The 27,671-nt window shown below is 41.4% G+C and overlaps 1 protein-coding gene across 3 annotated transcripts in view; it reads left to right on the forward strand.

Moving 5' to 3' along the window:
* Positions 1-27,076, forward strand: part of AIG1 (androgen induced 1) — a 123,548-nt gene extending 96,472 nt beyond the window's left edge. For 2 of the 3 annotated variants that reach the window (XM_040552010.1, XM_040552013.1), the window contains 3 exons: positions 13,262-13,377; positions 23,051-23,214; positions 26,406-27,076. In XM_040552010.1, coding sequence (XP_040407944.1) covers positions 13,262-13,377; positions 23,051-23,214; positions 26,406-26,443 — 318 coding nt within the window. In that variant the 3' untranslated portion in view covers positions 26,444-27,076. The remainder of the gene's footprint in view (positions 1-13,261; positions 13,378-23,050; positions 23,215-26,405) is intronic. The other variant, XM_040552012.1, reaches the window with a different exon arrangement.
* Positions 27,077-27,671: the final 595 nt, after the last annotated feature.

Genomic DNA, 27,671 nt, shown 5'->3' on the forward strand with positions numbered 1-27,671 from the left:
TAATTCCAGTTGTGATAGCTCGGTCCTCTTTAAAACACAGGCAGTGCTTCCCTGCTATGGGGCGTGTTAGAGGCTGGCTGTTGTTTGCCAGGTTCCCAGCTGTTGCGTGGGGGTGATGGAACTAGCGTCTGTTCAGATGTCGGTCGTGGCACGACGCTTTGTAGTACGTCCATAGCCATCCTGAGGTCAGCCACTAATGTTGCTGGAGTCATTTCAGCTCCTTCATCCCTTCCGAAGGCTGACCGGAGGGGGAGACCAAAGTGCCAGTTTCTGTTAGCTTCCTTGGTCTTGTGGTTATTCCTAAATGTGTTGTGACTTTTCCTAGGAAGGGGAGGTTGGAAACAGTACAGCAACTCCCTCCCAAATATTGTTGTGATCTGCCTGGCTCCCTAACCTACTGCTGCATCCTCTCTGCTTCCCAAGATATGCCTAGCTGAAGGCATGCCATGAATCCTTGAATCCCAGTCACATGAGTCACCGAGATGCATGCTGCAAACCCTGGGCTCACATTCATGGACCCTGTCTAAAGTTGCCCTGGAGCTGCAGTCCATTAGTTTTAAGTCCCAGTTGCTCTCTGCTTTCAACAGCAGAGAGAGGTCAGAACAAGAATAAATTTAACAGGCAACAGCCCAAATATTCCTCTGGCTTTTCCTCTCGTGCTTCTTCTAGCATGTCTATGTTGACATTTACAGAGGCAGATACACTCATATTTAATAAAATTATTTTAAATAACGTGCTTAGATTGGGTGCTTAAACTATTGGATTTTATCCACGGGATTTTCTTCTCCCGCTGCCATGAACGTATGAGGTCAGTACCTTCAAGCCCTTATGTAGCTGTGGACCTCACACCAGGACTTTTCCGAGTTTGACCTCCGGACATGGAAGAGGTGTGGTGACATGGGCTGAGCCCAGCCGAAGGCACTGCCAACACCCACATTCCAGAACAAAATCCATCATTTTGATGGATTTCCCCTTGCTTTGGTTTAGACAAGATGCTCTTTCTTTGTTTGCATGCATTTCTTCACAGATAAAGTGCTTTTACTTACTTTTTTTTTTTTACAAGCCTCACAGAAATCTAACAAGGGTAAAGAGGAGTTTTATAGAGCATAGTGACAATTAAAAGATAACTTAATTATTGATAAAACTGAAAATATACCACATGACAAGGAATTGTACTATAGTAATCCCTGCTGGTCCCACAGTGATAGGGGGGCTGGCTGGAACCTCAGTATACTTCTCATCCCTTTGTTAAAAGCTCAGATTTTTTGGTTTTGTTTTGCTTTTTTGCTTGCAGTAAAATGGCAACATGGTAAAATAGTAACTGGTATTCCTGAGGTGAGAAAGAAGTGATAGCATCTACTAGGGTTACCTCTTTAAAGTTTAGGATTTATTGAAGGACTATAATGTAGTTTCAGGCCTTTTATTAGTAGTTCTGCTGCTCTTGGACATTTTATCTGAGGGATAGTCTTTTTTTTTTTTTAATTTTATTCAAAAATGGAGAGTGTTAAGAAGTTGGTTCAAGACTAAAAAAAGATTCTTAAACAAAAATACCCCACAGTTTTGGAGGCTAATAGGTCAAGTAATTAGAATACTAACACCAGTCCAAAAACAACAACAACAAAACACACAAAAAACAGATACTTCTGCAAGGGAAAATTCAGTAACACACTAAGAACGTGTTGTAGCCGCAGCACCAGAGGAGAAACAAAAGGACTGAAGTTCCCAGCCTGGCATGGATGTACCTCATGTAACCTGTTTATCAAGTGCTGTTGCCAGTAGAACGGGCCGGATTCAATCACTTTGGTATTCTTGCTGAAAATAACACTGGCTCGGGACCCCACATACAGACTTGCAGAAGTGAATCACACACGTGGGTGCCCCTAATAAGCAGTGTATAGATACTTGCTAGCAGTGGCTCCATGGGCTTAAAGCAAAGGCAGCTTTATTGATGGGAGTGAAAAAATAAGCATGTAACATGTGAAAGCCAGTGACTGACAATAAGTTGACAGTATTAGGTAAGTCTTTTTTCCTCCTGGCCTGTCTTTGCAATGCTCTTAACTCAGTCCTCCTTCTCGGGCCTGGTAGAATGGCTTCTTCCATCCTTGCTATATACACCATGTGCTCTTACTACCTTAGATGTCCAGGCATGGTGAAGGCCCAAATCTGCCTTTCAAGCAAGTCTCAGTTTGTGCAGCTGGATCTGGATCTGGAGATGGAGGCCTTAACCAGCCTTTCACAGTAAACCTGCTTTTTGCAACAGATATCTTCTTCCCTTACCTTCTGTGCCCGCCTAGCCAGCCACCCTGGCTTCCACACCAGCATCTTGGCCAGGTTTCCTTGTCTTTCCTCTAGCAGCAAGATTAGTCTTACTGCCCTCCAAGTGGAAAATATTGCTGCTGTGGAATTGGGGTGCTCTTAATCAAATGTGCATTTTCCCCTTCCCAGCAGATGCCATTCTCCAGTGTATGGCCTCTGTAAGAGTGAGTCTCAGGCATGTCAGGGTTGTTGTTATCTCTCTTCACCAATGAATGTCTGTAGAGATCATCCCCGTTTGTATGGGTTTACTCTGCAATTCTCACACTGTGAGTACTTTAGCTGAAACAGAATGATGTTATAGCTAACATTATGAAACACATCCAGTGACTGACCAATCTGTTCCCACCTGAAAAGCATCTCCATAATCTTCCACCTCAAACACAGTCACACACAGTGTGATCATTAACGATGAGGAAACTGCATGTGGAGCTGAGGCCTTCCTCTTGTCTCTCTGTTCCTCAGCTACAAAGTGTTGACAATTACAGGACTGTTGTATTTAGAAAATACCTTGAGTGTGAACAAAAGAGATTTCTTAAGTACACAGTGGTGAAATGCTGCAGGTCAGGGCAGTTCAGTTCTCCCTTTCTGCTCTCACCCCAGAGAACCAAGGAGATAGTATCGAGACCATGCATAAAAATGCAGCAACTTTTTATGGTCCCAGTCCTGGCCAGGAAGGGGAGATGGAAGAAGAGGTAGGGAGGACTGACAAGACTGGATGTAAAGGCCAGTAACCAAACAGACAGGCACTTGGGAACATAGATCATGTTCCCAAGAACATTCTGATCGTGGATCAGAATCAGAGTTGCCAAGGTGGAAAGGCAGCTCTGGAGATCATTTTGTCCACCTCCTCTGCTCAAACAGGGCCACCTAAAGCCAGTTGCACTATACCTTGTCCAGTCAGGCTTTGAATATCTCCAAGGACAGAGACACTGCAGCCTTCAGTGTTTGGCTAACCTTCCAGTAAAATAAGATATTTCTAACCTTTAAAGAACAGTGTCATGAGTCACTTGCATGTATGGGTGACCTCAGTCCTGATACGAGCATCCATCTCCCAACACAGAAGAGATCAGACCAGCTGAAAGATACATGGCAAAACTTTACAGCTGCCTTGTTTTACAGTTTTATGAGCAGGTGCTGCAAAGGAAGTCCTGTCTTGAATCCCTGTAGCAGTAGGGGAATATGGGTAAGATTTCTGATACCAGAATGCATTACGATCCTGCAATTATGACCAAGCTGATAAACTCCTCTGACCACATTTAGCAGGGTCCTGGGAAGGAGACCGAGGGGTACCTTACACCAGCTGCTTAGGACCTCAGCAGATTTGCTGTTGCTGGAAGGCTGAAACAGAAGTCTTTCAGGACTTCATTCCATGGCAGAGCTGCAACACCAGGCAGAGTAGGAAGTCCTCTTTTCTCCAGGGTTCCCCAGTGTATGAGACATGAGACCACTTATCCTCTTGCAACTCCTCCCCTCACCTGCTGCTCTCTGAGGAACCACACCACATGCTACAGTTCTGCTGCCCTCCTTACTAGGAAAAATGCTACCATGTGGTAAGAAGAAGAATCACATCACATCTCCATCTCTTCTTGTTTCACATCTGGAATAGAAAGGCCATGCAGGTCACTGATACCTCAGCGAGACCAGCCTGGCTGGGGACAGAGCTCTTAAGGAGGGAATCAGAGACAGGCTTACCAAGGTTAAAGCGAACAGAAAAAATCAGGCCAGAGTCTGCAAGACAACATGGAGAAGTTTTGTAGCTCTGCTACAAACTGATTATCTTGAAGCCCTTTGGTATCACATATATTCAGTATCATAGCCCTCTTGTACATATGTTACCCATCACTGCAATCCTCAATAGGTATTTGACAGCAGGAAACAGTAGTTTATTTCCCATTAGAAGAGTTTATCAAGCTCTGCATTATCTGCAATAAAGGAAGATTACTTGTTTTTGCAGAGTTCAAAATCTAAAAAAGGCAACGTAGAAGATAAACTCTGTACAGCAGAGTTTACATCCTCTATTTTACAATATTCAGTAAATATATACAAACATGCATTTACAGATGAGGATATCAATGTCTACATTCACCAAGAAAAACAGGTAAGTAAAAATGTGCTCTATGTAAGGAATAAAGTTGAATTTTGCTCTAATAGAAAAGATCATTTCTCATTTGCTGACATTTTACATTATAACGGCATAATCTTGAGATTACTTGATGTGTAGTTTGTCTTCAGCTGTCATCATATAGCAGGCATGGCTCACAGAAGACAAGTGCCTTAGTTCAAGCATGAATGAAAGGCAAAACACCTGCCAGTCTCAAAACATGTTCCTCTTCCCGTGACCCTTCTCCCAAATGTGTACATTTGCGTGCTTGTGCAGCCACACTTCAGCCATGCAGTATATGTGGAGTTTAGAAAAATGGGACATTACCAGGATTCCTATGTATTTTAGAACAAGGGGGAAAACTTCCTCGCATACTATGCTGGTTAACACTGCGATCTTTCTCATTCTAAGCATGTATATGCATGATTGAATGTGATACCATTTGTACAAAGTATGCCACCCTCTTGAGACCCTTGTATTTATCTGCTTTCAATTACATTTGAAGTATTCAGAAAGTCTCCTGTACTAATCCCATCCAACTTGGAAGCCACATAGCTCATGCATGAGACTGTCAAACATGAGTAGTTGCAGATGTCAATGCACCAGTGGCAGGAATCCAGGAAGATAGATCAAGGCTTAGTCACTGAAAAATACATGCCAGCACATCTCAGATACATAGCATTGTAGCACCTCATAAGGAAAACGTGTCGTGACAGGAAATCAATAACCTCTTGGAGGTGATCTGTTTTTGAAATATTCTTGATTAATTATGCCAGGGTGTGTTTGGCAACATTGCCTGATCCAGCATTAACCTAATGCTTTTTGCATGAAGCGCTATTGTAACTAGTCTCGTAAGTCAAGCCTGATGGTTCAAGGCAGGTTTTAAAGGGTCAGGTTATAGATTTTGTCATGTCTTTGTGTCCGACATTGCTGCTTTTACTATGGAGTGTAGGCTTTTATTATCAATCAAAATAACAATTGTATTAACATGAACAATAGCATTTAGGACTAATTGAGTTTGAAGCACAGTGATTCTCCTAAATAAAGTATGTCATATAGCGAGCAAAATAAGTAGGGACTGTCAGTGTGTTTTCGTGACAGAAGACCTTAGTTCAGGATGTTCCCCAGGCTGGTTTGCAGAGGAGAAGCAGCTCTAGAGGACACACAGGGGGCGTACCTCCCTCTGTCTTCTCCCACCTTCCTGCACAGCCTCACTTTCCCCCTCAACGAGGTTTCCAGCCATACCTATTGCCCGGGCTGCCACCAACAAAGGCAGGCAGCTACCCAGTGTCAGCACAGAGGCTGGAGGAGCGTGGAGCTGGTGCTATTGCAGTGTTTGGCCAGGGGCATGGCCACAGCGGCTTGGGAAGCTGTTTCTTAACGCACATCTGCCTTGCAGTGGAGTGCACACTGTTTAGAAGATGCAGGGCAATGCATGTCATGCAAAGCTGATTACAGACAGATTGCTGGGTGCGGTAATGAGACTACGCTCGTGTTATTGTGCTACTTCTTTCTGTAATACAGGAGCAAAAAGGCTTAGGAAATTGTGTCACTCCCCACAGAATTGTTTACCAAAGGAATTTGCATGTATAATATAAAGAAATAATTAAATATAGATAATGCCCATGAAATAAATTGTTTGAACCAAGTTGCAGGTAAGTTGCAGTTACCATGTGACAGACGAAAATTTGACCTTTGGCTACCTCACCTGCACAACACCCAATAAATCCAGCTCCTCAGTAACCGCTTCCAAGATTTTAAATTTCCGAATAGCATCAAAGAGCCACCATTTGAAAAAGAAACTGCCAAAGAATGGATTCTTGATTTTCCCAAATGTGGAATTTCTTTCCCCAAATTACACTGGCCTGAAGCCCAGGACAAGCAATATTCAGTCCTGGACCAGAGACAGATCCAAAGTCCAATGTCTTCAGGTTAGAAAGAGGATCCTTTTGCTATCATGAAGCCAAAAATATCCTTCTGTGAAAGCCTTAGTGCTAGCCGTGGAAGAATGCCAGACACTAAAATCTAACACGGCACATTTTATGTATAGATAAACTTTTCAAATCAGTTAAAAGAGCTTTAGAAAGCATATTCATACAAATTATTTTCTCCTTTTGAGTCCTGTGTAATTGGCCTCATGATATGGAAGGAACTGGCTTTTCAAGGAGAGGAATACTATTTTCCATATGAGTAGAATTGCTTTAAACCATTGCTAAAATACATCTGCAAGCTTTCTGTAGCTACATTTGTGCTAGGAATACATGAGGCTCAATGAATTTACTAGCACTTCTTCATCATGACCTGCATAAACACCCAGCAGTCATTCGTGTAAATTAAATCTGTTCTACACGTAAGTCTGTACATATATGTCTATAAACATTGATTTTAAGGATAATTACAAGACGCGAGAAAATATTTCTTTGCCTGGATAAACCTTTTTGCAAGTGGTAGATTAGGAAGTTGTAGGGCAAATGGTTTAACCGGTAAGAGTCAAATAGGCTGAACAAAATATGTAGAAAAATACTTTGCCTAATATTTTGATAATGAGTGAGTGATCCTTGCACAGGACATGCATGTGTGTGTGTATGTTCCAGTCCTTACTGGCATGTTTTCTAATGATTTTGTGGCAGAAATAAGGACTTGAGGTTGAGAGTAAAGTGGGGCTCACAAGAGTTTGCTCAGCTGCAGCTGACTGAACAGGAGCTGAGCTTTGTTGGTTGCCCTCGTACTTCAAAAGTCTCCTAACAGTAATGCAGGGCACACTGTTGGGAGCTGACTGGGGAGTTTGGGCACGTCCCTGAAGGAACAGAAAGTCTGGCTAAGGGGTCCCAGCAGAGAGGGAGAGGTGACTTACATGACATTGTATTTTGCATGTGTTTCATGATGCCTGGATACGTGACATGTATTAAAAGCAGTCATATTGAATCGTACAGAGGTAAAGAAAAATAAGCATGTAACATGACAGTGCTGTTTCAGCTGGCATCACGGCACTGGTATTACCTAATTTTGCTATACCAGATGTGCCACATCCTATCCCATCCTGTCCCTGCCACCATCTTGTTTCGAGTCCAAGTGACCAAGATTTTGTTGTGTCTTAAGTTAAGGCATCATCTGCACCTGCCAAACATACGGACGGATCTGCAGGGACAGCCTGCGGTAACTCAAAGAGGCCAAGACAGAAGTGAGGGTGCATCGCCCCAGGAGTTACTGAATCGGGGTGAGGAAGGCACAGAGGGAGTCCCTTGGACCAGGAGGACAAAAGCTGCAAAGCAGCAACTTGAAGCAGTAGGAGCTGAGATGGGAGAGGGACAGCTCAGAGGGAAACAGTTGAGAAACTTCCAAATGCGGAGAGGAACCACGACAGTGAAAGAGGTGATCTCACTGAGAGATGCCAAAAAGGGCCAAGATGTCTCAGAGCTATAAACTTGAACGAGTAGAGGTGCTTTCTTACCAAAATTTTATTACTTCTATGTACATGCTTGCTCTTCCTAGGCCGACACCCTGCACAGAAACTGAGGAATAAGATGTGGTCCTCCGTTCCTCCATAGCTACCCTACGTGACCTTGAGTGAGGCCTTCCATCTCTGTCTTCCCCTTCTGCAAAATGGGCATAGGACATCCTGCCCCTACAAAGCAGGACTGCTGCAAGGGTATGTTTAGTAAAGCTTTAGAGGTGCTGAAGTGCCTCAGTGATTGGCACTGTGGAAATTCTATAGATAAGCACCTATATATAACCTTCCCTGACACTAATACAGTCACAGGGGTGAGAGCAGACTGACAGTGCTGTTCCAGTGTATAGTATATACTGCATATGTCAGGAACAAGGAGAACAAACCCGTCAACTGTAGGTATGTGTGGAGAAAATGATACAATTCTGATTACATAACATACACCGTGTCCACTGAATTTATGTACAAAAAAAGAGGAAAAGAGGGGCTAGCATTAAGGAGGAAGTGTTAATTTTCTTTTCAAAGGACTCTGCACTCATATTGATTGCAAATGGTTGTCTCTGGCTCTTGTGTGTTTTGTGGCGTAGTATGGTATTAGTCTTTGTTCAGATCATGGAATACTTCTTCCTCTCTCCAACCTACAATAGTAATTAATGAGCTGTCTGTGGCTGCCTTGGAGTGCATCCTGTGCATCAGTGTGTCTCAGTTAATAGTCATAATTTCTCATTTGTAAAAGGAAAAGTGCTACCAGCACTTTCAGTCTCAGAAGGGTTCAGACTCACTCAAGGATTCCAATTTATTATGCACCCAGTTCTGATATCCTGCTGCTCTCTTTATGGATTAGGCTGCCTTGGTGGAAGGTATCATCCTTCAGATGACACATAAATACTCTCTTGCCAGCTGTTCCTTTCTCAGAAGTTTCTCAACAAGTAAATCACGATCATGCCCCTTGTTTTACTAGCTTCTGATCTGGTTCTCCACTTTACTCCAGTAGGAACATGCGGAAAATGCAGCTTTATTACTGCTATTACTTTACAAATGGTGCTGACTACGACTGTAGAGATTTTTAGGCCTACTAGTATTGGTTTCTAGGGAGAATACACTGGTTGTGATTTTAAATTAAGAGGAATGGACATGGGTTATTTTGCTGATCATTTCTGTAAAGTCTTTAATCTCGGGAGCTGCACAAACTCTTGAGCAGTAAGAAGGAGATGCAGACAGGTTGCTTCACTCACTCTGACATGCAGCAGCTGTTTAACAACGCATAATCGAGTTGGGAGCTCGGAAAAAGAAGCGAAGGATGGCGTCCTACTGATGGAAACTAGATTTTTGAGAGGAATTTAGGAAGACAGAAAACGGAGGCAGCCGACATGCAGCAGTTTGCACAGCCATTTCCGCAGAGGGCACCAAGGAGGGGCCTCAGACAGATTCATGGCAGCATCAGCAGCCTTTGGCGTGGTGGTGACATAGTGCAGGGCAGCTTCCCCAGCAGGTGTGGGAGCAGTCCTCCAGGTCCCAGGCTGCAGAAATTATATAGATCAGCATGTACACGTAGGCTCCTTACTCCAGGAAAGCTTCCAGGAAAGCTTCTGCACACTAACTGGGAATCTGAGGAGGCAGGTGCTCTTTTAGACTGCACTCCTGGTCTTAAAGGTAATTCTGGTCAACCTCTGCAGATCAGGACCGGGTGGCTTAGTGGGAAGATAGCAGCGCCATGGGTTGTGCTAAGGACGGAAGATACTCAAAGCTGTTGATTTAGCACCTTCTAAAGGGCTTTAAAGTTCCCCTTAGAGCACAGTTAGGGGAGGACAAAAGGCTAGTCAAGGTACTGATGAAAACAGTGTTAAAAAAAGCAGCACTTACTAGTTGGAAGATAAAACATACAATCAGGCTTTCAAGAGCAAGCATTTAATTTGCCTAAAGACTATTACAGAACTCATTCCTAATGTACTTGATTTACATAAAATCTCTTCTTCCAGCTACCTGTTGCAGAAGTGCAGCCCTCCATCAAATCTCGGTTTGTCAAGCCAACATTTCAGATGTGCTGCCTATTCGTAACGTGCTTTTCCAGTCTAATATGTCATTAGGCACATACATTCCATGTGAGGGGAGGTGCATATTTTAAAAATACCTTTTGAAGACTGTGCCTTTCAAGCAGAATTTCTCTCAGAAAGTTGTTGCAGTGGTTCGAGAAATTAACCACCTGCAGCCCTCGGGCTGGTTTTTGGTCCACTTCTTGAGCTTCACTCAGAGGCTGCTCCTTCGGAGTCAGTCTCTGAGAGTTTCCTGGATCAAATTATCCATATGATATCCTTCCTGCAAGTTCCACCTGGGCTCTGTGAGTCAAGCTGGTCTCTGTCTGTGTTCACGCATCGTTACGAGCAGTTGAAGGTTCGGCAAGCCAAATTTCTTCCCCACTTGTAGGTGACCAAACTTCAGGAAGCAGCACTGAGTGGTGGATGCAAAATGGGGAGGAAATTGCAGTTTGCTGCTCTGCAGAGACCAGCACTTGCTAGCAGATCTGTCAAATCTCCTTTTCCTTTTTTTTTCAGTAGTAATAAAAATGCCTTATCCATATAGTATTTTTTGCTCATAATAGCATAGTTTACTACTATTATAATACACTATACTAGTCACTATACTCTATAAGTTGCCCTTTTCTTTAAGACTTTAAATGTTGCAGAATGACAGCTTCTGCTACAGTGACTAATCATCCTCACCATTTTGAACCTCCTCATGCCTGAGTCTTCTCTTAAGTAAGCCTCTAGAGATACTTTGACAAGCAGGGTGAGAAATGTGCTGTCCTTCCCAGGCCTGTACCAAGCCCGATGGTGAGTAAATGGGATCAGTCCCCAAGATACTAACTGGGCATCTTTGGTGAGCACTGCATGATCTTTAACAAACAGGTCAGGGAAGCATCAACATTGTTTTCTAAGTGTTTTGTTTGACAGAAGGTATCCCTGCTTACAAAGGGTTATGTTTTTTAAATTAAGCTTTTTGAAGGGGCTGGAAGTGTAGGAAAGGGAAATTTTATCTTTGTTGTAGTTTGGGTAAAGCATCTGAAGTAGCTTTTTAAAGTGGCGGTTTCACTAGAATATCTTAAACTGAAGTTCATCCTTGGCTTTTTAAAACTGTGCTGTTTGCAGGTAGCACCTGCATTTGCTCTAAGAGATGAAGATTAAAGATACATGTCTCTGTTTTTTCTCCTTACGCTTCTAATTGCACTGTGCTTTTTGACAGGATGTTGTACATAAACTCCTCAGTGCTATAGCTCATTATCCTCTTTTTTTTTCTTACCTTTAGAAAAGAGCAGAAAGAAGAATTTAGGAAAATAATGACCTGTTTTATTATATAACCACAGGAAAAAAGAAAGGAGAAAAGGATTCTGGATTAGAGAGCAGTTACTGAAATTATTTTAACTACTTTTTAATTGGCAAGCTACTGAGTTGTTATCATCAACGAAGAGTGCATCAACAAGCAGTATCCAAAGTGGCAAACACTTCAATTGAGAAATACAGTTCCCAAGCTCTGCAACTGTCCTGTGTGTTACAAGCAGTTAAGACTAAGTGACTGTATCCCAAGAATGCGTCACACAAGAAATATCAAGGGTGGGTTTGGGAGTTAAAAGTCTTCGTAGTCTTCTGTTTGTGCCTCTGAAGAGGTTATGGAGCCATGGCAGGGAACAGTTGCACAGCCTCCAGCTACAGGGTTTTGGAGGCTGTGCAGTGAGGTACTGATCTCTGTCTAAAGACCTTTTTCACCCCAATGCAAGACTTAGAAGTGAACCTCCAGGGCTTGTATTGCTGTCAGTCCCTGTTAATGGACTCTGTAGGTACAGCGCAATTAATAGACCTCTCCTCTAACAGTGGGCACCTCTATTACAGAACGCATGTAAAACATCTATGAGTTCCCTTGATGCTGTTTTATACTGTTCAGAGGGATGGGGGCGGAACAAGTTGTTAAAAGATGAAGATATTGAAAGCTCCCCTAACTGCTGTATTATCCACCTGACATTCTCCAAATGCCAGTCATTAATTACTAATGTATTGAAAATCAGAGCAGTTACCCGATTCAAATTATGTTACATCTGTGAGCCAGAGCCTTTCCATTATCTTATCATTTCCCATTCAAACAATTCTTCCTTCTCCACATTTGTTAAAGGCTCAGTACCCCACTGTTTCTTCTCATGGGAACCTGTTATTCACGCAAAGGTATTTCTATTCCATGTCTGTCTTGCCTTCATGTGCGTGAGGGTCTACAGCATAACTACTGCAAATGTACCGGTCCAGCCCTCCACCACCCCAAAGTACTACATGTGCACAGCTAACGGTGGGTTGTGGCCAACATAAACCATAACCTTCGTTTCCAGCCATAGTGTGGGCCTGAGGTGGCAAGGCAGAACATGTTTCTGGAGTGTGCAGTAATGCTGGTTCTGGGTGAGGTGTGTATTCGGAAATGATGGGGTTTATTTCACGACACGCTTGTGCTTTGCTTGTGTATATTTTCATGCCTGCCAGCACTCTGAGATCTAGACATCAAGTGTTGGGGGCAGGCTAGATGCAATTTTTCATGCTGCTGACATTAATCGGATGAACAGACCTTCTCAGAAGGGACAGTGTAGGAAAATGCGTATGGAAAAATGACAAAATAAGGCCTTTCACAGCTAAATAAAGACAAGTGGCTGAAAAGGTTTTTACAGCTTTGGCTTTCATATGTTTCATTTGGGAATCTAAAACCATTTTGCACAATAACTAACAAATTAAGATTCACACCACCTTTCTGAAGAAGATAATTGCTCCTGCCTTGCAGATGAAGGAACAAAGGTATTGAGGCTATCATTTGAAAATATGTCCCCTGTTCTCAAGTCCCCAGATTGAGATACATTTAAACCTAATTCTCAGAAGCATTAAATACCTCCATTTATATTCATACATTTGGCATTGTTTGTGCCTAGAGCTTCTGAAAATCAGACACATTGCCTCTTAACTTGAATGGTCAAAATAACCAAAATGATGTGGCAAGCATCACAGAGCAATTGCAGGGCTGAGCTAGGACAGGCATCCGTGTCCCCTTGGAATCCATGTCCCCTCATGCCATGTCCTGCTTTCACTCACTGAGTGTCCTCCTTGGATCCCTGGCCAACGTGAAAAGCATGTTCTGCTCACTCCGTTTTCCCTTGCTCTCTCAAACAATTGAACATTATAGAGGTAATATTAAGCATTTGGGTTATTGATCTACTTTATAGAGTCATATTACCTTTTCCTTCTAGCCATCCAGAAACTGTCTTTAGGTTTTTGTGATTAAGAATCTTGTTGCAGAACTAGCATGGAAATGCAGTGAGAATCATTTGTATCACCTGATTTTCCCCTGTTGTTTTGTGTTGTGTTTTTTTTTAGCATACAACAGTTTTGCCCTTTATATTAATCGAGATGAGAACAACACATCATCAGTATCCCAGCAGGAGCTGCGGACTGGCTGCAGTGTGCACCTTTGCTGTTGGCTATATTTTATGGTAAGGGCTGTACATGCTGTGTTTTCATATTGTATTGGGGGTTTTGTACTGCTAAATTTGGGCACATATTTCATTATGGATATAATCGCTAACAGATTCACGCTGCATGCCTCGTTTGGTCCAAGACCTGGGCTTTGTCTGGTTTCCCCAGATGCTTATATTTTTAGAAAGTATATGCCAAACCTCACACAACAGGAATTTGTTGAACAATCCCATGTAAGCAGTGGTCTTTCCAAGGGTACATTTTTCGACCTTTTTTTTTCAAGCTAAATGTTTTTCTTGGACCTTCGTTTTATTGCTTAGGGGTTTTGTTCTATCAAATAAAATCGAGAATAGGCAAATGATTTCCTGCATCGGTATTTACGCGGCAACAGAAAAGATAGAACACTGTCTTTTTTCTTTACTAGTTCATAAATTCTTTCTGTAAAATTGATTGCAGAATAACCTAGTAATCCAAACACTCTGCAGTTTATTTTAAAAAATGCAAATGTTTGTGAAAAACTAAACAGCAATAACCTTTCCTATGCAACATTAAATTCTGTCTTTGGGCAGTTTCTATTCAAGCACCTGACTTATATGATGGAGTTAATTTACTTTGGTCTTTCTGGCATTTTATTTTTGACCCTTTGTTTTGCTAACAGTGCTCCTTTGATACCATATATCCTCTATCCTTTCTGCAAGCATTTCATGACCTCCTGTTTACTTCTTCTCACATCACAACAACCCTCAGCTCAGGGGATGTTTTCCAAAACTACGGGTAATACTGCTTTTACCACCAGTCAAGTGAGATCAAACTAATGAGAGAGGAACACAGGCTCAAGGCAGTACTGTAATACTGCTTCAGCCATGCTATTTTTCCCTTTGGTCCAATGAAAGAGAAGCCGTTATTCATATACATCAACGCACATCAAGTGATCGTAAAACGATTGTAATCCAGCTGAAGTGGGATGCTGTGTCCCAGGATGCTGGTCGTATTCTGCCATTTACTTTTATAAACGTGCATATACTTCTTAAGCTAGAATAATATTTTCAATTTTAAGATAAGAACAGTCTCATGCATAAAGGCACATAATGATTTCTTCGAGAGAAAGGAACTTCTTTTAACACTTATATGATAATAAGTAACTGTGCTATTTATTTACCACCTTCCTCTGAAGGTGCCTAGGCACAAGATGGCAGAGTTATTGTACCTGTGATCTGACCTAGTATGTCAGTGACAGTTTCCTCATGATCATCTGAGTAGACACATGCAATAATGTTCAATAGAAATAGAAAAAATGAAGCAACCTAGTTCTGCAAATGAAATAAAACCAGAGGTGTCTTAAATTCTTTTAAGAAGCTGTTACAGTATCAGTGTGATTCTCATATGGCTTGATCCTGCCTACTACAGTGCATCTGAACCCTACAGCTATAAGTACAATGTAAAAGGAAATTGTAGGACAAATAAAGCAGAGGAAAAAGGTTCTGCATTAAGAAATTAACTACTAAGCAGATACTCAGTTACAGGCTACTGTCATCTCCCTTTGCTTTTGCTGTTTAAGGATAGGCCTACTCTCAAGTGACTCACCTTCTACCAAGTTGGGATTCTGCAGAAGATGGTATGAGACAATTGCTTGTTCTCCCTAATGGTAGCCCTGCTAAAATCCACACTTGCAGCCCATTACTCCATCCATTTTTATGAAAGGAAGTCTTCGGGAAGACCAGAGGGACACACAGGCTGTACTATGCCATCACCTGCAAGTTCTGCATCTGCAGCCTGCAACTGTTTTGGAAGCCTCTGTCCAAGATTTGGCTGAAACTGCAGGGTAAACCATGGTACAATGGTATCAATAGAGTGTATTTGATGTTCACAGATTGGGGAATAGAAGTATGAAAAGTATGAAAAGTGTATTTTTCTCATCCATCTCACTCAGGGATACATACTTTTCACAGCTAAGGTTCACTATCTTCCTACTGCTAGGTAACCACATTGAAGTACTGACTGTGATCACTTAGAGAATTTGTAATTATATCATTAGGATTTGCTGCTCTTGTACACTGTAGACCCCTCAAGGTTAGCACAGTGCATTACAATGAGATGACACCTGCAAATGACCTAGTTACATGCAGCCTTTTGGAACTTCCTTCCTTTGTATCTTTGGTTGTCTGTGGGTCCCCGGGTCCCCTGCTGGTGCATAGTTCTTGGTTTATTTTTTTTTTTACCTTGAAGCTAGATATCTTCTGCTTGAGCATTAGAGTCCTTCTCCCTACGTCATTGTTCCCTCAGCAGCATTGTGTTCACTGAAACTCCCTCGGTATAAAATGGAGACAGTTGCTAATCAGATGTTCTCTGTTTTTTACCTGTGAATTTTGAAGTCTCCCCACCTCATCTGAAACTTCCTTAACATGCTGCGTGATTCATCAAGTCTCACTTTTACTCTAAAGGAGCATGCAGGAGGATATTGTTTAGTTTAGACTCTGTTAATGCATTTTTCAACTCCAGGTAGAGGAGATCTTCTGATTTGCTTCATATGTGGCTGAATCTTTCACATATGGAAGGGATGGTGGAATAGAGAGCTTTTATTATATGTATTTGATAAATGAGAAAGTGGGAAAAAAATCTGAATAGAATCACCAAAGTTAGAAGAATATAGCTAAATAACTTAATATCCCCTAAGCGTTCATCAGAGTCATGTTGTTTGAGGAACATCCTTTCTTGAAGAGTTAAAAAAATATATTCTTTTTTTTTTTTTTTAATTTATGTCTTCATTCCCACTCTTCAATCAGGAGCATTTGGTAGGCGCACTTAGCTCATGTACTGCCTGTGGAGGGAGAGCTCTGCCTGCTCTTAAGGAACTGTGCTCAGGCACAGTGTTCACAGATTTGCATTGCCTGTTGCACACCATACATGGACTTTCAGGATCAAGGCCATGGGTTAAGTTGGGAAAGGCCAATTGGCTTTATTTAACATGGCTTGAAAAGGTCACAATTTGTATTGAATTGTTAAATCTAGACAGTGCTAAGAAAACCCAAGAGCTTGCCAGTACTACCAGAAAATACTGCCAATGGGAGTATGGAGCTGGTTGTCAAGGAACAGAAAAGAGCCAGAAATGTGTTGCTCCTTGCAATAAGAATGACCTCATGGCAACTAATATCAGAGCCTAATATGTCCCTAAAATAAACTGAGACAAATACATTTATTTAAAATAGCTTTCTTGTTCCCTCTGCTTTTGAGTAGTTGAGGATGCCAGACAATCAGACCCTAAGAATCTGATTCCACTGCTGTAGTCATGCAGGGCTACATGTTTGGGAGCAAAAGGCTTGATCTGCTCTCTCATTGCTATCTTAAGTCCACTAGAAGTTCTCTCCACATGTGCCAAGCTTGGACTCAATTCATAAATCTATTAAGCTGATAAATCTATTTCTATATCTCAGGTACCTTTAAACTTTCATTTGAAAATAAAGTTTGACTTTAAGTGACTTTAGGAGAGTTCTGTAGATATGCTGAGGGAAAGCATTTAGATGGTGTAATTTGCTGAATTCTTCTCGAGTGAATTTAAGAAAGGAATGTACGCTCTGAGAATTTGGAATGAATTTGAGATAGCTGCTGTCAGCCTTGCTGTAGGATTTCCATTAGCGGTTCTCCATAGAAGGAGAGGAAGATCAGAAAGAGCAGATGTTGGCAAAAGGATAGGGATGCTGACTGCTAGGACAAACCTTGAAATTGAGAAGGGAAGGGTGAAGAGCAAAAGAGTGAAGCTTGGTGAGAATTGGCAGCCATATTTATTAAGAAGGCAGGATTCAGAAACCAGAAGGATTTCTGAGGCAGCTGAGTGTGGAAGTGACAGATACGGATGGAGTAGGAGACACAGCGTAGCTGTACTAGGGTCTGTTGTGTGTCTATATGTCAGGAGAGGGCCATAAATGCTTTTGGAAGTGAGCTCTGGGGCAAGATATTCAGTAGGGATCAGAGCAATCAATGGTTGAGGAAAACCAAGTGAAAAGTCCTTGAGACAAGTAAAAGAGATGAAGCACTGGTGAAAAGAGAACATGGCTAAGGAAATGTGCAGCTCACAGGTCAGCAGCTTGAAAGCTGAAATTGTGCAAGGAAGTGGGAAAAGCTTGGAGGGGAAGAGAGAGAGACGGGCTTTGAAATTGGGGTGGAAGGCTGACAGAGAGGTGGGTGATAGATGCGACAATGCAGAGGAGGAGAAAAGAGTTGGAGCCAGGACTACTCAGAACAGGAAAGAGTAGGAAGAAGTAGAAGCAGCAGAAATAGGCCAGGAGAAGATTAGCATCCCTTGTGCCTGACCCAGAAGAAGGGTGGAAGAGCAAAAGTGCTTTCAGCAAGAGAAGTCTGCACGGATCCTCAGCCCGTTAATTCTGACGTGGCCATTATGGACTGTTACATTCTGGCTCCCCTCCACCTCCACATCCTCAAGTGTTTCAGTCAAAGCAACAGTACAATCACAGATGACATGCATAGATAATACATTCTCACTTGCTTGTGTAGCTCCTTAAAATATAGCTCAAGAAAGCATAGCAACCATTTCTATATTTAAAATTAAATATTTATCAAAATAGATGACTTCCAAATCCTGCAGAGTTTCTGTCATTCTAGCTACCTGTACGTAAACAAAAATTTCTGCTAAGCTTCGTTCATCTCAAAGGATGACAACACTGTGTCATGCTGAGTACGTTTTGCATGACATTACTGTGTGACATTATTTGCAGCTGCAGTTTTCCTGGATTTGTCTTCTGACTGCATCAGCCATTCCATACCAGGAGGACAGTCCTATGACTCTGGTATTGTTCAGCAGCAGTCAGATCAGTGGAGAAGAATCCAGCATAAGAAATTGGAAAAGAGGAAATTATTGCTTTTATTTCTTGATGACTATTTATTGAATTTATTTTTTAGTATTTAAAATTTCTAAACATTACACATTCCTATTGTAGGTGGCTTACACCTGTTTGGCTGACATTATAAAGATCCCAACATCTTAAGATGGATGAGACCTTAACAGTTCTGATTAGATGCAGAATAAGCTGCCCTATGTTTTTGGAAGAAAAAATCATAAAGATTGTTGAAAATGTCCCTCACATCACTTCAGTCAGTATTAGAAACCAAAAGTAGAACAGATTTAGTGTGGGTCATTGTGCTCCTGCCTCTGAAAGCACAGGGTTGGTCCCTAGTCTGTAACCACAAATGATTTGTTCGTTTGAGTTTTGAATGACTCAGCTGCTGTAAGCCCGTCACCTCCTTTGGGAGACATTCCACAATTTAATAGTTCTGGGTAAAGTTCTCCCTTTCTGTGGAACAGGAGAGTGACGCTAGGAAAGATCATGAAATAAAAGTGTAGAAAGTGCCCATGTCCTGTCATTTGATAAATTGTAGCCACAACAGGAACTAGCTTGGGATCTGTTTGGGGGCAGAGAATCAGCCGTCCCTTGTGCCAGTCACTGGAAACCGGAATGGCACAGAAGGTGTAGGAAAGGATCTGCTTGTGCACTGCTGCAAGAAGTAACCAGAAAGGAATTACTGCCGTGGATCAGAGTGGTCACGTATCGAGACTGTGACTGTTGCTAATGTCAGATGCTTCAGAAAAAGATTCAGCAGGCCATTTTAGAATGACCAGCCTGTAAGGACAGCTTTCTTCCAAAACCTACATCAAAAACTGGATGCTTGGTTCCTGCAGACTTGATAGTTTATACACTGTGTACTCTTTGAACTTAAGCACAACTGTGCACATTCTTATTGCTTGTACAGTCTCCTGACTTCAGAAGCTTCCTAGAGTTGCGTGATATTGCCCAGAGCAGAGGAGTGAATTAAATGGAAACATGACATCCTTCCAAACTTGTATGCTATTTTTTTTTAATATCATGAGTTCAGTGGTATGTCGCTGCAAGATAGGGTGGACCACTCCTGAGGTTAATTAGACATCATGCAGAAAGATATGTCCTTTATTAGATTTGAATTTCTTGCCTCTGAGTTCTGCTATAGTGCTGCTTCTGCTAGGAGGAAGAGCATTTGAAGCTCTTCAGCCATTCTATGGCATGCGTTGTTTTTCTGTGTCCTCTCATTCCCTGCTCTTTGAAAAGTTCTACAGCCCTCCACCTAGCACTTCTGTTTCCAGATCACATAGTAGTGGTTGTTGTTTAGCTGCAGATGTAGCTGAAGGATTCAGTTTGGTCAGGAAATGGGTGAAGACTCAGAGTCCAGGCCACGAAGTGCCAGCAAGTTGTGATGCCTTAGCAAGTGTTTTCAAACTCACGTAGCCGTGTAGCCATCATGAAGGAGCAACCACTTTCTGCAACTTGGCTCCCACTGCAAAACCTTTCAGTTGTCACGGTCATCTACCATGCTATCCACCTTTTGAGCTTGCTTGTACCAGGACTACATTTCACACAAGGTTCCCACAGTTGTTTGAAGTAGTTGCTTTTCTTCGTCAACAAAAAATCTGTAGCCAAAGAAATGTACGTGTATCTTCTCTGCATGATTTTCGTGTTCTCAGACAGACTTATTGCTGGAAAAAACGGCAAACAGGAAGACTCATTACTTTGATAGGTGAGATACACAACATCCACTGTATACTAAAAGTGAAAAACAGCTACAAAGTCAAGGTTTTTGACAGATATTTTAAAAAGAAGAAATAGTGTGTGTTTTCAAATAGCTTTTTCTGTTTTCTACACCATCTGGTTGAAAATTTCCCCAAATCACAATTTTTTTAACATACATTTTAATTTGAATACAATGTGAGAATATCTCCATTCCTTTTTTTCTTACCAGTTCTGACAAATGGAAAAAAATGAGCTCTATCACCTGTAGCATATTCCTCTTTGAAAAATGCACGGTTGCATCTACATGGGCTGTCACAGAACCAAACCACAGGGAGGTTCTAAGTTAATTTTATCTTCTCAGAAGTAATCAGCCCAGTTTTAGCTTAAACTTTTTCTCATCAGTATATTTTTATCTAAACAACCCATTTTTTTTATACCTGTTCAATAACAGGGTCTTAAATTGGATCTAGATTTGCACTCCTAAGTAAATCTTAAGGCATGCTCCCCTGTGCTTATCTAATAATGAGGTTGGCCGGGAATAATGACTACTGGAATTGCAATGTTAAAGGCATTCATTAACATTAGTAATCAGCAATCTTGTATGGAGGCTTTATGCCTCTGGTTGATCAGCTCTTTATTGTGCAGCGTTGAGTTAGCTTGTATTCAAGCAGGAACGAACCCGCTAAGAAAGGCCATCAGGTGAGGTTTCCATGGTAGCAATCATCCTCTTGCTGCTGCCATTTGTGGTGCAGGCAACGCAGGAGCAGTCGGCGTGTCAGTGCTCAGTGGAGAGAAGGCTAACACCATGCCATCAAAACGCAGTGAGCAGGGAAGATCAGGGTGGCTGATCAGGTGAGTCGGTGGCAGTCATCTCCTCAGCGGCACTCGGTACCTCCTGTCCTCAAAGCACGAGCTCCTACGTTGTCACTGCCCCGGGGACAGATGTACAACAGATAGGTTGAACACATGAGCAGTGTCACCAAACAAATAACGGGCTACCATTCTGGGCAGCAAAGAACGGAGTTCATAAAATGTACTCGAAGATTCTGAACTAACCAGACACAGCTGACATTTGTGAGCTCATCGGTGACTCACTGGTCAGATTGAGAAAATATTTCTTTCCAGCATAAATGCGTTCTAGTAAATGTCACTTCTGCATGGTTCATGAACTTGGGTACATAGGTGCCGTTTAGAACATCCCGTGAAAAGTCCTTCTGTAAAGGTCCTTATGCTGATGGACAGTTTCGTCACGCCAGAGAAAAGTGAAAAAGAGACACTGGCTTTTTTTCTTTTTTTTTTTTCCATTGGAGCTTGCTTTTCGCAAAATGATCATAAAACAAAAGTAAATGAACCAAAAAATGTTGGGCAATAATAGACACTCCCTCCTAAGCCAACCTGAGAGTAAAAGACACCCCATAAACTTCTACCAACTATCCCATCCTTTTCTTTGACCAAGTGGAACATGGTATCCCCTGTTACCATGGATTACACAGTAACCCTTTATTTTTTCACAGTTACCTTTATCTTGTCAGTTTAATTCTGGCACAAAACAAAGTTGTGGAAAGTAACTGTAAAGTATAGAGATCATTTTCCATATGTGAACTCCTTTGGAGAGAGTGTTTTTAGTCTGCATTTAGATCATGCAGATTAATTTACCAACACATGTAAATTCCTACATGAAGTGTGCAACTGCTAAAGGTTTGGCTGTAATAAAAGCTTTTCTAAGGAGGAGGGAAGCTATGACAACCATGAACATTTCCAGGGTGAGGGAGAATCATCAAACAGGGATGCTGTACTCTCTGTGTGACAGCCATTTATTACAGTGTTTTTGAGTAGACTTTTGTGTTTCTGCTCTTCAGGAACCTGTGACTGTTGACGTAGTGATCAAAAGTCTTCCTTAAACAAACAGAAGTATCAGCAAGTGAAGCAAATCATATGGACATGGAAATCCCCGTCAGTAATCGTCTCTGCAACTGCTTAGTCTTCTCTCTAGCTGTGCTTCGCTGTATGCTTCTCTCTCAAATTGCAGGATCAGAGAGGAAAAGATCTACATTCTTACAGAGAGCCCAGCAGCTCACAGGCCCCAGTCTGGTCTCCGCTGAGCATTTTTCCCAGTTAGCCTCTGTGATGTTTGCTAAGATTTTTGGCAGCATTTCCCTTTCTTAGGTTCCAGCTACTGGAATGTATGGACTCCGTCTGCTCCCTTCTGACTTCACTGTTTCAGATCTCAGTGCAACAACTCTGCTTTCAGAGAGCGCAGGTGTCCATTGCAGTCACACACACAGAAGCCACGTACCTGGAGAGGTTCTTCCGGCTGCATTGCAGTAGAGCTTACACACTGTCTCTTGGGTTAGTGTACCAATGATCTCCACTGTAGCTGAATGCTAAAAATCTCTGTGACACCAGTGAGTCACCATCATTCCTTTTCCTTTATTGAGTGCAGTAGGCAGAATTTCACTGATGACAGGGTTTCTTCTTCTTTTTTTTTAGTGTTTGTCCCACCTAGAGAAAAATCATTAGATCCCAAATAATGCCAGGTAGCTGAAAGGAAAAGAGGAGCAGTCTAAAACACAGGTGCTGAAAAGTTATTGTTTTAAAGAGAAGGTGAACCATGTGTTTCTGGCAAACCCGGAAACTGAGCCACTTGCCAGGTGTGAAGAGGAAAAGCAGCAGACACACACAAATGTATACAAAATAAAACAAAGATGCTCCAGAAAGCCAAGAGTAAGGCTGTGTAGGAGAGCCTCAAGAACACTGAATACCCCTTGGGAAAAGAACTTGCTTGGAATTGAGGGAGTGCTGCTCTTTCCGTGCTACTGTATAAAACAGGAGGGTATATTCTTTGTAAATATAAAGGCAGCAAGGAAATGCCTGCCTACATCAGAACCTGAAAATTGGTCAAGTGCTCATATTAAATTTAAAACAAAGCTGTAACAATACAGGAAATCAATCTTTGTTTCATCATTTTTAATGTCTGTTCTCGAAAGATATCATCCGGGCACTCCAAGAAGCTGAATTTAGTTGCGACTCACTGTCTTTTCAAATGATTTCTTTTTAGGTTACAGTAGCTAAGCCAAACTATTTCTGAAAAACAGGGCTGTAAGAGTCAGTACTTGGTGTTTTTGTTCTGTTTCAGGGTGTGCTGGATTCACCATGTTACAGGAGTGTGGGTGTACCCGCTTCTTGAGCACCTCAGCCCAGGTGTCAAAATAATCTTTTTCGCAGCTGTTACTGTAATAATTAACATTTTCTACTTGATGGGAGAGGTTCTGAACAACTACATCTGGGATACCCAAAAATGTGAGTATTGTTTTAGGAATATTAGCTCATGAAATGCTCTGTCAGGACTTGAAGATGCTCCTCAGAAAGTCAACAAGATTTTTAGTAGGCTAAAACAAAGGAAAATGACAGAAGTTCCATTGAAACTTCTTGCTTACTTGCTCTTAGAAGCAGTCAAATGAATGGAGTGGCTGTTGGAAAGCATGATGAGCTATGAATGAGCTGTGTATTTTTTTATAACTTCTAATACTAATTTAAGAGCTGTTGGCAATTACCTGAAAGGTTTACAACCTACTTGGTTCACAACCCACTTATTAGCTGATGACCCATTAAATGCAGCTAGAATAAAGTATCATTTTGTAGGAATGCTGTTAATGTTAAACTTAGAGTTAGAAATAAAAAACTGTATTCTCAGATATAAGGTATATATAAGTATTCTCAGATAAGGTGTTTTCTGCTTATAAATTTACTCAAGGAAAATTAATATTTTCACATTGATCAAATAATAGGAATGAAAGATCACATTATTGGAGGGTAAACATAACTCGGTCTACTCTACATTCATCTACCATGCCTAGGCCAGCCAATGCTGAGTAAAGGAAAAGGGAAAATAAGACAAACACAAGATTTAAAGTAGATGCCTTTAGTCTACGAAAGATGGTTTTCATTTGTCAAAATGTGTGAAATAAGCAAACAACGTTCATAATCTCCTCAGGAGCAAGTCACAAATGGAGTGAAATACTTGCTCAGTGGGAATTCTGTCGTTACATTAATTGGGCCCATAATGGATTGTGACCATATGAACAGCCTGCATCCCCATTTGGGAAACATAGTGTGCACTTGTTAATAAAACGTAAATTCACATGGTAGCTTACTGCACACACAAATCTCTTTTAACAAGTCCGCTAGTGCTAGGTAGAGCCTGATTCCAGGAACTCAAATCAGTTTTACTTAATATTTGCTCACGTTAGCAAGCAGATGCAAAGTGGTTTCCTTGGTTGTACCCTAGAACCAGCGATCATTGGTCGCAGCGTTCAAGTGTGGTTTTGAGGCCTCACTTGGATGTCACAGTCATGTCTATTTTAATTACTTTTGTTAATTTAGGAAAGAAGTTTCTAAAAAAGGTAGCCACAAGGAATACTTTCACTTGACCTGTGTGAAGTCCTGTATGAAGCATAGTAGTGTGGTGAAGAGTCACATATTCTTACCAAGTCCATGAATAAGTAAAAGGTGGAAAATCTCCCTCGTTATTCCACAGTATGCCTAACAAAATCTCTGGTTCTTATGGCCCTCCACCCCAGAAAAGCCGAGGCTAATCAGGCCATTCTTTCAGTAGGTTCACCATGGCCTTATTATCCTCTCTGTTATTTCCTTGATTTGGTTAAAGAATATTGATCCAAACTCCCTTGTGGCTCAAGCACTTGCAAACCAGAAAATGCCATGAGTCACCTGCTGTGTTGCTATGCTTGAGATACTTTGCATAAACCCAACCTGAAGTGTATGACAGCAGAAATTTAAAATACTGCCAATCTTTCTCCATGCAAGATTTGGGAAAATATCATTTGAGAACTGTACCTTTAAAAGGGGCTTTTGATTAGTAAGCTTTCAAACTAAAGCAGTCTGCCATGAGAGTTCTGGGGTGAGGGGGGGTTGCTGGAGTTCGGAGGTTTTTTTCCTTTTCCTCTGGAGATGCATTAAATAAAACCTCACTACTGACAAAATGATTTGCAGTTAGTTTTTCCAAGTTAAACCACAAACATGGTAGGCAAGGAAAAATTTGCCCTTTCTACAAGCCAGTGTCTGTCCACAGTTTTGAGGGTATCTGCATTCCTGCCAAAGTATTTGATGCATCTGCAGTAGAGCAATTCAGAAGAAAGGAAAGAGGCTCTTTTTAAAAGGCAAATAAAACAGCTCATTTAAAACCATTGGAAAAGTTCCTTACAGCAAAACGCAGAAGGCTCAAGGTTGGCTCTGGAGCAGCTTTGTAAACCCACTCTAATCTTTTGGACCCAGCCTCTTGTTTTGGTTGTTAAACCTTTGACTATGGCTCTTCATTGGTTTGCCAGCGACACCCAGGGCCATTGTACTTGTGCTGTTGGCAGTGTGCAGACCCGTCTCTTTCCCTGTTGCTTCTTTCAACAAAGGCCACTCTGCAGTTGTGCTTTCTAACTGCACGTGACTCTTACTGTTTCCCATCCTGGAATTAATTAGCTATGTTTTGAAAGTGACTTTTGGTGTAACTGCCATCCATGCATAGATTGCATTAGCAGGTGATCTTACTTGTGACTGGATTTTCCTCTCAACGTTCTCAAAAATTACTTCTTTTTTGCCTTCAGTCCTCAGAGGTCTGTCTTTTCCAACATGCAGCAGGCCTAAAAATCTCCAAAAGAAATATTTTTATTTGAGATGTTTGGCAGAGAGGGCTTAGTCAGAAGAACAATACTTTTGTCAGATACCAATAGTAATTCATTGTCCAGGAACAGGCATATGAAATAGCTGAATGTTTTCATTGCCAGAAAAAACACAATCTGCTGCCTGGCCCAGACTTTGCTGAGCATAGACAAGAGAAAAGTCCTGCAGCAAGGACCAGTTCTTTAAGGAGCCCTACAGTCAACTCAGCCCTCCTGATATTACTGAAAGACATGGCCACTGCAAGGAGAGGGAGGCACCCTATCAACAGTAACCAACTCTTCATTCTTGTGCTCTCAAAAAACGGAGATGTATGTGAAAGTTGTTAAAAATCCAGCGTTGAAATTGGGGGGGGGGGGGGAGGGCTAAAGTTACTGAATTCTGAAACAAAATTTTTAAAACTTGCATTCAAATAAAGTCAGCTGCTTAGCTTCAGCTCTAATAACATCTACTCCAATTTGCTCTTAGGTGAGCAGAGGAGCCGAGGGAACTGAGTGTTCCCAGTCCCCTGCAGCAGTCAAAGGCTGAGCGTGCGGCAGGGGGTTCGGCTGATCTGAAAATGGTCTGGAGGGAGGGAGGGCTGCGTGGTTCATTACTGGACAACCACTGCCATCAGGTGTGCAGATGCTCTTTTCATTCGCAGCAGGTGAGGTAACACATGCAAGAGCATGTGAACAAGTAGGGGAGAAACAACAGCAGTAAAGGGAAAAGAAAGATTAATGCAGTAGAAGAAACTTCTCTAGATAAACTCTTCATTTTTATTCATTCAGAGATTTTTGAAAGCTGTTCTCCATGTGTTTCAGGTATTGAAGAAGAAAAAGAGAAGACAAAAATGGACTGAACAGTAGATGCAACATGGAGGCTTGTTCATGGCTCCATGGAAGATTTCTCATCCCCGACAGAGGTTGGCACGGAGAGGAATCTTCTGGAAACCAGGCAGTTTAATGGGCCTTTTGCTCAGTGCAAGGATATTTTGGGTTTTTTAATGAAGGAAAATGATTTTAGCTAAGAATAATAATTATGTTTCAACCTCCATTCCTATTTCTCCATGCTTGCATGTGATACACACATAAAAGATGTGTATTTATCTCCACAGCATTCTCAATATGCATTTCTTGCATCAAATAAGTCATTAAATCATTAAGTCATTAAAGCTTTCCACTTCCACCCAGAAGAACAAGTCCATTCTTTGTATTGTTTGAGAAAAGCTTAACCAGGTAGGTCTAATATGGGGAAACAAAACAATCCTATATATTCAAAGTACAGTGTAAAAATATATTACAGTTAATTGCATGAATGTATCTGAAGAAGAATTCAATCTGACTGAAATATTAATGTAACATGTAACAGTTGCCTTAAATCAGTGATGTTAATAATTTTATCAATCCGGTAAAAATTTATTTGCAGTGCTAGACTATCTGAATATGATGCAACTTTTCTTAAATATGCCTAAATAAAGATCAAGTTACCCCCAGGTTTATGTTTCTTCACGCTGATTCTTGAAATTCTAGATGGATTGATGGCATTTGAATGATTTATTTTCAGGTTTTCCAGTGTCAGCTGTATATGATATTATTTCTACGTGAGGATTTTTCTTCTTATTTTCCCAGTACTAGAACTGATTCTGCATTTTCAAGTTGTAAGTTCGCAATACATGGGCTGAGCCATTAGCATAGTACTAGAGAGAACATTTAAGCCTTACTTTAGGAAGGCACGTAAGAAAATGCCTGTTGTATCAGGAATATGCCTGTTTGTGTCTGGAATTCCGTTGCAAAACACTAGCAATGGTCAAAATTTGACAGAATTCTGTTTAATTATCAGGCAATTGAAAGGGAACTGTACTAGGCAGAAAAAATGTGTAGAATTAATTGCTGATTTTCAGCAAGAAATTATTTTATAAAAAAGTAACTTAAAGATCCAAATGTCCTGATGTTCACATCACACATATTCATTAGTGGTATTCAGGTGTATTTATTTTATCACATATAGAGCACTTTAAAGGTATATGTTAATGTGTGCTTTTTTTACACGGATTCCTGCAGAATTTTAATATAACTTAAATATGTTCC

This window comes from Cygnus olor, chromosome 3 (assembly GCF_009769625.2).
Source record: "Cygnus olor isolate bCygOlo1 chromosome 3, bCygOlo1.pri.v2, whole genome shotgun sequence".
Classification (NCBI taxonomy): Eukaryota; Metazoa; Chordata; class Aves; order Anseriformes; family Anatidae; genus Cygnus; species Cygnus olor.